At 41.7% G+C, this 16,295-nt stretch overlaps 1 protein-coding gene across 7 annotated transcripts in view; it reads left to right on the forward strand.

The window, feature by feature from the left end:
- Positions 1-16,295, forward strand: part of plxnb1b (plexin b1b) — a 379,931-nt gene that overhangs the window by 233,288 nt on the left and 130,348 nt on the right. For all 7 annotated transcript variants that reach the window (XM_073072817.1, XM_073072818.1, XM_073072811.1 and 4 more), the window contains one exon: positions 7,673-7,805. In XM_073072817.1, coding sequence (XP_072928918.1) covers positions 7,673-7,805 — 133 coding nt within the window. The remainder of the gene's footprint in view (positions 1-7,672; positions 7,806-16,295) is intronic.

Genomic DNA, 16,295 nt, shown 5'->3' on the forward strand with positions numbered 1-16,295 from the left:
TAATGTAAATATCTAATCAGCAAATCATGTGGCAGATCTGTGATCGTTTATGATTCTCAATGCATAAAAACATACAGATGTGATCAAGAGATTCAGTTGTTGTTCAAACCAAAAATCAAAATGGGGAAGAAATGTGCACTTAAGTGACTGACGGGAATGATTGTCAGTGCCAGGCAAGTTGGTTTAACTATCTCTGAATCTGTTGATTTTGTGGGATTTTCATGCACAATAATCTCTAGAGTTTACAGAGAATGGTGCAAATAACAAAAAACAACTAGTGAGCGACCATTTTGAGAGTGAAAATGCCTTGTAATGAGAGAGATCAGAGGAGAATGGCCAGACTGGATCAAGCTGGCATTAACTCAAAAACAAATATGCATTACACAGTGGTGTGTGGAAAAGCATCTCTGACTGCACAACACATTGAACCTTGAAGTGGATGGGCTACAGCAAAGAAGACCACTCTGGGTTCCACTGCTGGACATAAGAAAGTGATCACTGAGTGTAACTTCCTTACCAGCAAATGTTAGGCTGTATTTTGAGGGTGCTTGAAAGGAATTTTGTAAGGCTCTAGGGGTAGAGGAATGTGATTATGCCAAGAATTGTATCTGCAAGGTTTGGGGCATTTGATCACTCAGTGAAGAGCGGCGCATTGCTACATTATCGGGCTGAGTGCTGCTAGTGTGAGCAGTCACTTTTGGAATCTTGTTTATGTTGGTGAAAACTCACTGCTGGGGAATGTAATCAAAGGCCTTAAAATACCAAGATGAGGAATTGAAGACAGTACAGTTTATTTGAATTGGATCGAGAACACAGACATTAAGAACAGGAGCACAAATATTAATAAACCTGCAGTAAGTTGAGAGAATAAAACCACTCTGCCCCCTGTAGGCAGATCGGTAAATAGATACTTTATTGATCCGAAAGGAAATTAGTGTCACAGTAGCATTCATTGCAAGTGCACAGGTGTACAAATATTAGAAGAGAAGTAAGAAAGATTAAAAAATGTCACCTTAAAAATCAGATGTACATCAAAGATGACAAGATTTGCAAGATTTCTACATTCACACTGATGAGATGGTAGTGCAAGAATTACCATAATACTACACAGTAATGGGTGCACACTCACACCGTCCAGATAAGAAGTGATGGTAGTATTTCACAGGGTGAGGTTAACAGAGTTTAAATAGAGGTCCGATGAACAAAGGTTAATAACAGTCTAACAAGAGGGGTTCATCACTTCCCTGGCTATAGGTTGACTCATAGAGCTGAATGGACAAGAGTAAGAATGACCTCATATAGTGCTCTTTGGAGCAGCACAATTGTCTTAGTCTATTACTGAAAGTGCTTCTCTGTTCAGCCAAGGTGGCCTGCAGAGGGTGCGAAACATTGTCCAGGATTGCCAGGATTTTCCAGAGGGTCCTTTGTTCTACCACAGCCTCCAGTGTGTGCAGTTTGACTCCTATAACAGAGCCAGCCTTTCTAATCAGTTTATTGAGCCTGTTGGCATCACCCATGTTGATGCCATTGCCCCAGCACACCACCACATAGAAGATTACCACTGGCAACAGCAGACCAGTAGAACATGTGAAGGAGAGGCCTGTATACTCCAAAGGACCTCAGTCTCCTTAGGAAGCAGAGGTGACTCTGGCCCTTCTTGTACACAGACTCTGTGTTGGTGCTCCTCTTAAATATTTAGTCCAAGTACTTGTAGGTCCTCACCACATCCACATCCACATCCTCATCATCAATAGTAACAGGGAGTGTTGCAGGTTTAGTCTTCCTAAAGTCCATCAGCATCTCCTTTGTTTTGCTGATGTTGAGCTGCAGATGATTCAGCTTGCACCATTTGACAAAGTCCTCCACCAGGGCCCTGAATTCATCCTCCCATCCTCCCTTTATACACCCAACTATCGCTGAGTCATCAGAGAATTTCTGCAGATGACGTGAGTCACTGTTGTTTCTAAAGTCTGAGGTATGCAGGGTGAACAGGAAGGGAGCCAATACAGTCCCCTGTGGGGCCCCAGTGCTGTTTATGGCCATGTCTGGCACACAGCTATGAAGCCACACAAACTGTGGTCTGCCAGTCAGGTCGTCCATTATCCAGAATACAGTGGAAGTGACGATCTGCATTGAACAGAGTAACGAGGGCTGTATGGCATTGAAAGCACTTGCGAAATGATCCTCACAGTGCTGCCCGGTGATCCAAATGGGAGTAGGCTCTGTTCAGCATTGTAGACTCCAGTAGGCAAACTGCAGGGATTGAGGACTGATCTGACCAGGGGTCAGAGCTCAGCCAGGACCAGTCTCTCTGTAGTCTTCATAATGTGTGAAGTCAGGGCCACTGGACAGTAGTTATTCAAGATCTTCAGTCAGCCCTCCATGTGCATTGGGACCACACATGATGTTTTCCACGCAATCGGGACCCTTTTCAGGCTGTGACTAACAGCTATGTGGGCTAAGCTTTCAACAAAGGAGCTTAATGTGGTATTAATAATTAAAGTTACAGGAAAAGTCCAGAGAGTGATCATCCAGTACTTTATGAAATCTAGTAAATTTTGCAATTATATGTCAAAGAAAGTATTAGGATCAAGATTAAAAGTTGATGTACTGAAAACATGACAAGGACAATTGTTCCAAATTCTCAATGCACAGCTTCCCCCACCACAATTGTAGAAGATTTGGGTTCATAATAAAGACTGTAAGATATAAGAGCAGAATTAGGCTATTTTGCCCATCGTGTCAGCTCCGCCATTTCATCATGGCTGATCCATTTCCCTCTTAGCCCCAATCTCCTGCCTTCTCCCTGTATCCTTTCATGTCCTGACTAATCAAGAATCTTATCAACCTCTGCCTTAAGTATACCCAATGACTAGGCCTCAACAGCTGTCTGCAGCAATGAATTCTACAGATTCACCACTCTCTGGCTAAAGAAATTCTTCCTCATCTCTGTTCTAAATGTATGTCACTCTATTTTGAGGCTGTGTCCTCTGGTCTTAGATGCTCCCACTATAGGAAACATCCTCTCCACATCTACTTTATCGAGGTCCAGAGCCATCGAACTCTACTCATATGATAAGCATTTCAATCCCAGGATCAATTTCGTGAACCTCCTCTGGACCCTCTCCAATGTCAGCACATAACCTCACAATTTGGAAGAATTCATGCTGAGGCTGTATTTAAGTTTGGTAGAAATAATTGTGCAGATTATTTTCTAAATGGGGAGAAATCCAAAACATTGGAAGGCAAAGGGACTTGGGATTCCTTGTGTACAACACCCTGAAGACTAACTTCCAGGTTGAGTCTGTGGTGAAGAAGGCAAATGATAGATAGATAGATAGATAGATACTTTATTCATCCCCATGGGGAAATTCAACTTTTTTTTCCAATGTCCCATACACTTGTTGTAGCAAAACTAATTACATACAATACTTAACTCAGTAAAAAAATATGATATGCATCTAAATCACTATCTCAAAAAGCATTAATAATAGCTTTTAAAAAGTTCTTAAGTCCTGGCGGTAGAATTGTAAAGCCTAATGGCATTGGGGAGTATTGACCTCTTCATCCTGTCTGAGGAGCATTGCATCGATAGTAACCTGTCGCTGAAACTGCTTCTCTGTCTCTGGATGGTGCTATGTAGAGGATGTTCAGAGTTATCCATAATTGACCGTAGCCTACTCAGCGCCCTTCGCTCAGCTACTGATGTTAAACTCTCGAGTACTTTGCCCACGACAGAGCCCGCCTTCCTTACCAGCTTATTAAGACGTGAGGCGTCCCTCTTCTTAATGCTTCCTCCCCAACACGCCACCACAAAGAAGAGGGCGCTCTCCACAACTGACCTATAGAACATCTTCAGCATCTCACTACAGACATTGAATGACGCCAACCTTCTTAGGAAGTACAGTCGACTCTGTGCCTTTCTGCACAAGGCATCTGTGTTGGCAGTCCAGTCTAGCTTCTCGTCTAACTGTACTCCCAGATACTTGTAGGTCTTAACCTGCTCCACACATTCTCCATTAATGATCACTGGCTCCATATGAGGCCTAGATCTCCTAAAGTCCACCACCATCTCCTTGGTCTTGGTGATATTGAGACGCAGGTAGTTTGAGTTGCACCATATCACAAAGTCCTGTATCAGTTTCCTATACTCCTCCTCCTGTCCATTCCTGACACATCCCACTATGGCCGTGTCATCAGCGAACTTCTGCACATGGCAGGACTCCGAGTTATATTGGAAGTCTGATGTGTACAGGGTGAACAGGACCGGAGAGAGTACGGTTCCCTGCGGGAATGTTAGCATTAATTTCAGGAGGTCTAGAATACAAGAACAGGGATGTGATGCTGAGGCTTTATAAGGCACTGGCAAGGCCTCCCCTTGGACAGTTTTGGGTCCCTCATCTAAGAAAAGATGTGCTGGCATTGGAGAGGGTTCAGAGAAGATTCACAAGGATGTTTCTGGGAACGAAAGGGTTATCATACAAGGAACGTTTGATAGCTCTGGGTGTGTACTCACCAGAATTTAGAAAGGATGGGGGGGGGGGTGGAAGAGAGCTCATTGAAACCTTTTGAATGTTGAAAAGTCTAGACTGAGTAGATGTGGAAAGGATGTTTCCCATGATGGGGGAGTCTAGGACAAGAGGACACAGCCTCAGGATAGAGTGACAACCATTTAAAACAGAGATACAGAGAAATCTCTTTAGCCAGAGTATGTGAATTTGTGGAATTTGTAAAGGCAGCGATTGATAGGTTCTTAATCGGACACAACATCAAAGGTTATGGGGTGAAGGCTGGGGAGTGGGGCTAAGGAGGGGGGAAGGATCGGCCATGATTGAATGGTGGAGCAGATTCGATGGGCCAAATGACCTAGTTCTGTTCCTATTCCGTGTAGTGTTAAGTTCCTGATAAGTAGTGTTTCTGAAAGTATTGAAGGCACATTGGTCCTCAGCACTCGGGGTATTGAGTATAGAAGTTGGGATGTTATGTTGTAATTATACAATACATCAATAAGGGTGCAATTGGAGAATTGCGTTAAGTTTTGGCCATCCTGCTGTATGAAAAGTGTCATTAAGCAGAAAGAGTACGGAAAAGATTTCTGAAGATATTGCCAGGACTTGAGGAACAGAATTACAGAAAGAGATTGAGCTTTGTTTGCTGGAGTGTAGGAGAGCTGATGGATGATCTTAGAGGTGCATAAAAATGAGGCACATTAAATGGTGAATGCGCAAACTCTTTTCCCCAGGGTTGAGAATCAAGATCTAGGGACATAGGATTAGGTTGAGATAGGAGAGATTTAATAGAGGCCTGAACCTCAACTCTGTCACCTGGAATGAGCTGCCAGAGGAAGTGGGTGAGGCAGGTACATTAAGGTGTTTGCGTAGGTACACAGATAGGAAAGGTTTAGAGGGATATGTGCTGAACATGGACAAAAAGGGCAATCTTCACTTGGAACTGTTACGTACCCCGTAACTGGGTCACTTACCAGCAAAGATAGAGCGGTCCGTTGAAGTCTGATGGTACTATTTTTAAAAGTCTTTATTGATAAAGGGGCACAAAAATAAGATTAATGCAAACATTCAGATAATATACGTCGTCAATACTCAATCTAAAAGCGCGGGTATAATAATAATCAATAAGAAATAGCTATCATTGTCTAGGGGATAATGTATTGTCCAATGGAAAAATAAATGTCACTGTCATTCAAGCTGCAGCTCTTTGGGTTTAAGAGAGACGGTTTTAAACTTGCTCGGGTCTTTTATGAGGCCAATCCATTGAGTCGGGGGAGTTGGTTCCTCGTTGTTAGTTCAAAGCCGTTGTCCGTGGTACCCGCCACCAGTCCCAGGCAATGGAACTGAACGCACGTGGCTTCCTTCAAATGGCTTCCCGCTATTACAGGATCACTAGCGTTTCTTCTGGTGCGTCTGAGGGGCCGTCTCTACAGCCCCTCTTTTATCCTGACTCACAGGGTCGTTGATGTCAATCAGGTTGGGGGATGATGCAATCTCTCCCCTTCACCCAGCCCACTTTGCCCGAGGGCTCTCACGTAGCATAGGATCTCAATCCACAAATGTATCTCCAAGAGACAATGGCCATGTCTCGTGACTTGACATCGCCGGGGAACGAGGCATTCTGCACGTCTCTCTCTCATTTCCTGGGTCCCCTGACCCAACCCAATAGTGATCTTGCGATTCTCACAAAGGAGGGGGCTGCGGGCATAACAGAACCAAATCCTCTGTGACCCTACCCTAAGGAACAGTCTTTATGTTTAAATTCCAGAGAGTCCAATGGACTAATATTCTGCAAAGTTTAGAATGAATTGAAGGAAATACCATGGCCTGAAATGTGCTTGGGCAAAGTACGGTTTTTGCCCTCACAGTGCTTTGGAGGCTCACTTCCCAATGGGAATTCAAGTCAGGGTTGCAGAATCCTTCTTTGGACGGCGAGGCCTGCCTGCAGATTGCATTCTGTAATAATAACATTTCTTACTGCAGTGAAAGTTTTGTTACTGGGGGAAGAAAGCTCTTGCTCGGAGGTACACACAAAGTGCTGGAGGAACTGAGCAGTCAGGCAGCATCTACATAGGGGAATTAGCAGGTCAAATGTTTGGGCTGACACCCTTCATCGTGACTGGAGGAGAAGAGGGAAGAAGCCAGAACAAGGTGGTGGAGGGAGGGGAAGGGTATAAGGTGATAGATGAGACCAGGTGAGGGGCAAAGTGGGAAGTGGTGTGGGTTGGAAGCAAGAAGCTGGGAGGTGATATTTGGAAGAGGTAAAGGGCTGCAGTAGGAGGAACCTGGTAGGAGAGTACAGTGGACCATGGAGGAGGATCACCAGAGGAGAGTGATTGACAGGTGAAGAGAGAATGGGAATGAAAAAAGATAGATGGTAAGGATGAGAAATTACTAGGTCTGTAGAAAACTGTGTTATCTCATTGGGTTGGAGGCTACCTAGATGGAATATGAGATGTTGCTCCTCCAACCCGAGTGTGGTCTCATCATGGCAGTAGAGAAGGCAGTGACAGACTGACAAAACGGAATGGGAATAGAAGTCGAATTGTAATAACCAGCCACCGGGCAATCCTGTCTTTTGTGGAGGATGGAGAGAGATTGGAATGACCTGTAAAGATCACCAGCTGTATGATTAACCACCTTTACCAAATTAATAAAAAAAATTGTCCTGTGTAAAGCCCTCAATCACAGGGTAAAAGGTTCAGTAATTTACCACTGTGTTGTGAGAGCATGCCATATTATTTCACAGGCTTCGACGAATTTGTTCGTTTTAAAAGAGGCTGACATTCTTTTAACTGTTTAAATGTTACCTTTATTTGTCACATGTAGATTAAATCATACAGTGAAACGCATCAATGACCAGAACAGTCTGAGGATGTGCTGGGGCCAGTCTGCAGGTGATGGCATGCCTACAACTGACTGTGCAGGCGTGCGTGGGCAGGAAACTGGAGCACACAGAGGAATCGCGGGGAAAGTACCAACTCCTCATACATCGCAGTGGGATTTAACCCAAAGGCCCTGGCACTGTAAACTGTTAACTGCTGTGCTACTGTTCTGTTAAATAATTGTTTGCTTGAGTTTACAGTTCTGATAGCAAAGAGCACAGTGGACAGACCTCCCAGTCGTGAGTCTAGTATTAATGCAACTTCCCTTTCAATCTGCAGGTGCAGTAAGAAGTCAGAATGCAGAAGAGCTGGGGAAGGTGTCCAGTGGCTCTGGAGCTACAGGGAAGATCAGCAGTGCCTGCGGGTCCATACTCTGACCCCAACGAACATCAGCAGGGAGGAGTATAAGCAGGTGAGAAGCTTCTCAGCCCAAAACGTCAACTCTTCATTCCACCCGTGTAGCGTGTGGCCAACTGGTTAAGGCGTTGGACTAGCGATCTGAAGGTCGTGAGTTCGAGCCCCAGTCAAGGTAGTGTGTTGTGTCCTTGAGCAAGGCACTTAACCACACATTGCTCCACCCAGCTGAAATTGGGTACCAGCAAAACGCTGGGGGTTAACCTCGCATTAGACTGGTGTCCTATCTGGGGGGGAGTCTCAAACTCTCAGTCATTTCATGCCACGGAAACCTGCATAAGCACTGACTCAGGACAGACTTTAACTTTTTATTCCACTCTACCTGACCTGCTGAGTTCTTCCAGACTTTTGAGTAGGTTGATGAGGGAAGGTGAATGTTTCATATGGTAACCTTGCATCAGAACTGATGAGGGAGATGACTTTAGAAAGAAAGGTAAATAATAAACACAAGATTCTGCAGGTGTTGAAAATCCAGAGCAACACAGACAAAATGCTGGAGGAACTCAGTTGGTCAGCCAGTATCTGTGGATATGTTTTGGGCTAAAATCCTTCATCAGGACTGTGGAGGAAGGGGGAAAATTCCAAAATGAGAAGGTGGGGAAGAGATCTTCCCTCTTTCTTTCCAGTCCCGATGAAGGTTCTTGGCCCGAATTGTCAACTGATTATTCCCTTCTGTAGATACTGCCTGACCTACTGAATTCATCCAGCATTTTGCGTGTTGTTTTCTAAACAGCAGTGTCAGGATTCAGACTGGTGACCACCTACCTACCATACTCAGTGCAGTGCTGTGGCTTACGTGCAGCATTTCTTAAGGATCCTGCCACTGAGACAGGTAAAGCTGAAAGAGATGGTGGTAGTGGCCTTGCAATCTGTCAGAGCTACCATTGATTTTGCGAGCCTCTAATATTTAGAATTTAAAAGCTATTAAAACTAAAGTCAATGAAAAAGATTAGCTTTATTTGTCACATGTACTTCAAAACATGTTGTGAAATGTGTTGTTTGTGTTAATGATCAAGACAAAGTTTAATTGTTATTCAACCACACATGAATACAGTATTCCTCTGGGGCCAAGGTGCAAAACACAGTATCAGCAGTTAAACACAGCACAAGGCACATATAGCACATGTCAAACAGTAAGTAACACATACAGTTGCAAACACAAAATATGTAGACCAAGTCTCTGAGTGATATGTCCTGTAAACTGATGGTACATCGATGTTGTTGGCAAGAACAAGCAGTTATCAGCAGTGCACAGACAGATGTACGGGTGCACACAATCCAGCTTGTCTTCTACTGAGCGAACACTGGAGGGCAGCACTGATGGGAGGGTCCAGTCCCCAATCCAGCATGGACGCCGCACGACACTACCCCTCCATTGTCTCCCCTCCTGGACTGCTGCAACAGGCAAGCCCGCGGCATGAGACAGAGTCCTCTTTACAACTGAGGCCACGCAACTCCCCCACTGTTGACCTCACCAATAAACCAATGAACCAGGCTTGCAGTTATTTACTTTACCAACGTCTGTCGGTGTCTTGTGATCGCAAGAGAAATGACCAAGACAATGGCGTGCTGTTAGACTACGTTCCGCCTTTGCGTACCAACTCTGATGCCTTTCTGTAGCAGGCCAGTTCCACTGCCAACTCGCTGCTGGGGAAGCTCTGCAGTACCTGAAGTTCTTAATGTCCAGCATTGCCTTGCAGTCATAGATAAGACAAAAAGACATTTGGTTGGCCCTGGAGAGGCTGCTGCATCTGAGTGCGCTGCTATCTTACTGGAAAGATGTAGTCCAAGGATGTGCAGGGGACATAGCACAAGCATCACCATGTCCACTGCATATCAACCCAAACCAAACCCAAACCCAAACCCATATGTCTTTGGGATGTGAGAAGAAACCGGAGCACCCAGAGGAAGTCCAAGGGGCTATGGGGAAAATGTACAAATTCCTAACAGGAGGCTGAGGGGTGATCTGGTGGAAGTATATACAAATTATAGATCATAGGTTGTCTTTTTCCAAGATGCAAATGTCAGATGCTACAAGGACATAGGTTTTAAGGTAAGAGGGGAAAAGTTAAAGGAAGTTGTGTGCTTTTTCTCTCAGAGTTGGATTGGCTGCTGGGCAGGCATTAGAAACAGATATGATGAAATTGTTTTGGAGTTGTTTAGACAGTCAGGGAACAGAGGGATAACGACCACGTTCAGGCAGATGGCATTTGTTTAAATTTGTCTCCTGATGGTAGCTGGCCTATGGCCCTAAGGGCCTGTTCCTGTGCTGTTCTGTTCTATGTAAACACTCTCAATCATGGTGTAACATAATTTAATTTCTGAGAGATTTTCCCCATGTACTCTTTAATTCAAAATACCTAAAGCTTGTTCTGCTTACCTGATTCAGCACATTCAGTTCATTGATGTGTCTTGAAATATTAGATATTGAAAGGCCTAGATTTCGTGGATGTGGTGAGGATGTTTCCAAGAATGGGTGAATCTAGGACCAGAGAACACAGCCTCTGAATAGAGGAACATTGTTGTGTCTGTGCACAACTACATATCAATTAAATAAAAGCAGACAGATGGGAAATGGCTTTAGCTGGTGTATTCACATTGCAGAGAGAGTGAAACACGCATGCATAGACAACAGCACACATGTAGACAATAAATCAATATGTAATGCTAAGGGAGGGAGTGTCATTGCTCCAAAAGAAGCAGATCCATACATTACACTTCCTCCCCTTTCAGATTAATGCAACATAAACTGTATATGCACAAAACATTAAATTTCCCTTCCATAAACCCATATTCCAAATAACCATGATTTCACTATAACAGTCCAAGCCTAACTTCACAGTTGTAAGGGTTCAGTCATTTTGGTGCACTATTTCTTTAAGGATAGCACTTCTGAACCTGTAGAGTGGAATCAGGTTTGATAGATCTCTTGTCTAAGACAATATTCTCAGTTTCCAGTGCCATGTTGCTGTTAGTGACATGATCATCATTGAGAGGTAAGTCCGGTGACTGTAATATGTCCGTCTTGTTGGGTGCAATCGACTCGGGTATGTTCTTCAATTGAGCATCCGGTATCTAGTCCACATCACGTCTCCATGTCCGATCTCCAACATCCACACTATACTTCAGTTCCTGTAGCTATCCACTTGTCTTCTTGGTAATCATACGCCAACACTTCCTGTCCAATCTCGATGCTCCTTGCTGCTTCACTTGACAACTGGGTAAACTGTTTCTTCTGCAATTCCCTCTATAGATCTGGTTTCAGGAGGTCTATGTGAGATCTCAGATTCCTGTTCATGATTTGTTGTTGCATGAACGTAGTACTAATATGTAAAAAGGAAGTTGTCCATCTTGTGCTGTAGAGGTATGTCCTCCTTGTCCATAGCTTTAATGGACTTCCTGAAGGTTTGGATTCGTTGCTGGGTGGTGAGGAGCTGACTAGAAATTAATGATGCCATTTTTCTTCATGAACAGTTAGGAATCTTTTTTTCTGTAATTCTTTTTTGAAATTCATCATCAAACAAACATTTCTATAAGATGTATTTCAGATATTGTACATATATATCATATAGGCATACAGTATATGCCACAAATCTCCACATAATACTTACCTGAGGTATACACTTATAGAAAAGAGAGGAAAGAAAGAACAAGCAAAAGGAGAAAACTATGTACAAGTAGGGAGTGATTTTTTTTTAACAACATATTCATTGATTTGTGAGAATAAAATCAGGCCTATGAGGTATTATGTAGTTAAACCATTTTTCCCAGTATGAATCAAATTGTTCCAGCTTATGATTAACAGATGCTGTTATCTTCTCCATTTTGTAAATGTCCATTGTAATTTCCATCCACGCATTTAAGGTTGGGCTCTCTTGTGATAACTATTTCCTAGTAAGAGTCTTTTTACCAGCCACCAGCAGTATATTCATTAAATATTTATTAAATCTTTTCAACCATTCGAGGTATATACCCAAAACATATGGTCTTACTTTCTAAGGGTACTTAACTTTTAAAGATGTCTTGTAGAGCACTGTGTATCCCACTCCAATAGTCTTTGATAATGGGGCATTCCCAGAAAATATGATAATGGTTTGCATTTTGATTTCAAAAATTTCTCCAGCAAACAGGGAGGTTACTCTCATAATGGGATTTCTGAGAGGGTGTAATAAAATATCTTATCAAGTTTTTCCATCTGAACTCCCTCCATTTCTGTGAACTGGTACACTTCCATTGATATCTCCATATTATTGTCCATTCTTCCTCAGATATAATTATCCCTCCCTCCTTCTCCCATTTTGTTTTAATGTATGAAGTCGAATGTGTTTTAAGATTTGACAAACCCTTATACACGTTTGAAATGTTTCTACTACCGTTATCTGAATTATATGCTTTTCTAAATAGCTCTATCAAACATGTACTTGCCTTGGTTACATTTTAACCAATCTATTAACATATTGTCGCATCTGTAAATACCGATAAAAATCTTGTTTTTCTAATGTGTTTCTCTTTAAGCATTTCAAAATTGAACAGTGTTCCTTCTTTCATTATATTGCAAAGAACTGTTATTCCTTTAGCTGTCAAGTTCTTAAATCTAGCATCCAGTTTATTCAGCGTAAAATCCGAGTCATATGCACACCATTTGAGAATTGCAATATCTCCCTCTAGTTTATATTCTTTTATAATAGTTTTCCATATTTTAAGAGTCCATTTCACCCATGGGCTATCAATGGTATTTATGTATCTTTGTCGGTTGGTATCAGCCAAAATTGCTTGTATGGGGATGGGAAGTACCCGCTCCTCAATGTTTTTCCATTGAGCATCATATGATGGGTTGCACCAACATATCACAGCTCTCAACTGTGCTGCAAAATAATAATCTCTAATAGAAGGTGGGCCCCATGCCCCTTTTTCCTTGGCTAATTGCAAAGTTTTGAGACGAACTCTAGGCCTTCTACCTTGCCAAATATATCTTGATAACATTTTGTTCCATTCATTGAATGGATTTTGATTAATCTTTATTGGTAGGGTCTGAAAGATATATAGTAGTCTGGGCAGTATATTCAGTTTAATAGATTCAATCCTTGAACTGAGACTGAGAAAAGGAATTAGGTTCCATCTTGTTATATCTTCCTTAATTTTTTATATATAGGCTGATAAATGCATTCTGATAATTTTGCCAAATCTTTTGGCATAATGATGCCCAAATATTTGAAAGACTCTGTTTGCCATGCCCAGGGATATCTACTTTCAATTTCTCATGGTGAGCTATAGTTATATGTAAGTAATTGGGTTTTATCTATGTTGATCTTGTATCCTGATAATTGGCCATATTGTTCAAAGGATTGCAAGAATTTAGGAAAAGAGTATGTCGGTTGCCCTAGATCATATATGTCAAACTCAAGGCCCGCGGGCCAAATCCGGCCCGTGGTGGAATTATCTTTGGCCCACGAGATAATATCTAATTACTATTAAAGCTGGCCCCAGTAATCGAAACGCCCATGGCGTATGATATGGCTAATGCTGAGTTTATTCAGGTACCAGGTTTTCAGGGTTTTTAGTGTTTATTCGGCAGTCTTCTTCATAAGAAATGGAATTTGTAAAGTGAAACACTTTGTAGTTATAGCAGAGACTGAGACACATGAGAGCAGGCTGAAAAAATGGAGGCAACGAAAGCTGCGTTCGCACACGTCCGACTGATCCGGCCCGCATGAAGCTGCATTTTGCTCAATCCGGCCCGTGACCTAAAATGAGTTTGACACCCCTGCCCGAGATAGATCAAAATGTCATCCGCGTAACAAGCCAATTTAAGCTCTGTCCTTTTAATAGTAATTCCCCTGATATCTTCATTTTGTCTGATGTATTGAACTAATGGTTCCAGATATAATGCAAAGAGTAGCGGTGACCATGCACAACCCTGTCTCATGCCCCTTTCTAGGGTAAGACTATTTGATAAATATCCATTGATTTTAATCCTAGCAGTAGGGTTGTCATATAGTGCCTGTATAGTTCTATTAATTGTGTCATGGAAGCTAAATCTTTGTAAAACTCTGTAAAGAAAATTCCAATTAACCAAATCAAATGCCTTTTCAGCGTCCACGCTTATCACTATTGCTTCGTTTTTTTTTGTATATGATCCATAATGTGAAGTGCCCTTCGTATATCATGTATCAGTATGGGTAGAAACTCTTCTAATTGTTTGGCCATGATGGAGGTAAATAATCTATAATCTACATTAAGAACGGATATTGGTCTAAATGACCCACATTCCATTTTATCCTTGCCTTCTTTCGGTATAGCTGAGATTATCGCTTCCTTCCAACTGGGTGGTATTTGTGCCTTTTTTAGAGCCCAGTTCATTGTGGGGAGTAAGACAGGAATTAACTCATTTTTAAATTCTTTGTACCACTCTGCCGTATACCCATCTGATCCTGGTGACTTGCTTAATTTAAGCCTACTAATTGCAGCTTTTAATTCAACTTCAGTTATGTCAGCAGTCATCCTTCTATTTTGTTCTTCGCTTATAGTGGGTAGCTCTAGAGCATATATGTCAAACTCAAGGCCCGCGGGCCAAATCCGGCCCGCGGTGGAATTATCTTTGGCCCGCGAGATAATATCTAATTACTATTAAAGCTGGCCCCAGTAATCGAAGCGCCTATGGCGTATGATATGGCTAATGCTGAGTTTATTCAGGTACCAGGTTTTCAGGGTTTTTAGTGTTTATTCGGCAGTCTTGCTCGGCAGTCTTCTTCATAAGAAACGGAATTTGTAAAGTGAAACACTTTGTAGTTATAGCAGAGACTGAGACACATGAGAGCAGGCTGAAAAAACGGAGGCAACGAAAGCTGCGTTCGCACGCGTCTGACTGATCCGGCCCGCATGAAGCTGCATTTTGCTCAATCCGGCCCGTGACCTAAAATGTGTTTGACACCCCTGCTCTAGAGAATTCAGGAAGGTGTCAATTTGGGTTATGCTTCCCCCTGGAACTTTGGAATATAGAGTGTTGTAAAACACTTCAAAAGCTTCTTGAATTTCACTTAGCTTATTTTTTTAAATCATTTTTGTTCTTTGATCTCTAATTCTATGACTTGTATTTTCTGCTTTTTTTTTTTCAGTTTCCACGCCAATATTTTCATAGACTTAAATCCACTTTCATAATGTCTCTGTTTCAGAAACATTAAATTTTTCCTGATTTCTTGTGTAGCCAAACTATTAATTTCATTCCTATTTTTAAAAATTTCCTCTAATGCATCCTGTGCCAAATTCAATTTGTGTTTTTTTTCTAGTTCCTTCAGCCTATTTTGTAATTCCTCTAATGTTTTATTCCTTATATTTTTCTTATATGAAGCTATCACTATAATTTTCCCTCTTAAAACAACCTTCAGAGTATCCCATAGAATGGGAGGTGAAACCTCTCCATTATCATTGAATTCTAAGTAGAGACCAATTTCTTTTTTAATTTGTTCCTTAAAGTAGGGATCATTGAGTAGACTTTAATTTAGTTTCCAAATAGTATTCTTTGGTTGTAGGTCAAAATCAACAGATAAATATATGGGTGCATGGTCACTTACATCTATTGTCCCAATTCCACAGGTGTTTATTTTGTCTTTGTCTTTTCCAAATGTTATGAAATACTCTATTCTTGTATATACAGAATGGGGGGCAGAATAATGAGTGTAATCCTTCTGTTGGGGAGAAGGTCCCTTCATATAGCAATTAGACCAACATCCTCAAAAAGTGTATTAACTTACTTATGTAAGAATTTTGTTTCATATGTTTTTCTATTGGAAGACTCTAACTTTGGTTGTAATTGTAAACTTAAGTCTCCCCATGTATCAGGAGACCTTCTGTTTCAGTTACCATAATATTAGTGATTTTCTGAAAGAAACTACTATCACTTCCTGGGGGTGCGTATATATTCAATAGAGTAACTGAATTTCCGTCTATATTCCCCCTTACCAGAATATATCTGCCCTCCTTATCTCCTATTTCAAATACTTTTTCAAAATTTAGCTTGCTTGAGATAAGAATAGCAACTCCTTACCTATGTCCTGATTTATATGAGGAGAAAAACAAATTAGTGAAGCCCATTCTCTTTAGTTTTCCATGTTCATTATCACTTAAGTGCGTTTCCTGTAAATATATGACATGGGCTTGTTCTTTTTTCATTGTGGATAGAATTTTACTGTGTTTGATTGGATTTAATAGCCCTTTGACATTAAAAGAAATGTATTTTACTTTGTCCTTAGCCATGTGTATTTATCTGTCAATATATCATTGAAATTAGCAGAATAAAACTTAAATTGATCTACTCCCTGAACAAATAAGAACCAAGAAACGCAAATAATAACAAAAAAGGCAGTGAAGGTGTGATTCCAAGGTTGAGGTCTCTAGTAGATGACTCTGGGTTGAGCTAGAGGAAACGTCTAGCTGTGGGGGATAACCCCTCCCACCTGTGAGTTGAGGGCCCCCATTGCAGTACCCATAA

The sequence above is a fragment of the Hemitrygon akajei genome, chromosome 19 (genome assembly GCF_048418815.1).
Source record: "Hemitrygon akajei chromosome 19, sHemAka1.3, whole genome shotgun sequence".
In the NCBI taxonomy this organism is placed as follows: Eukaryota; Metazoa; Chordata; class Chondrichthyes; order Myliobatiformes; family Dasyatidae; genus Hemitrygon; species Hemitrygon akajei.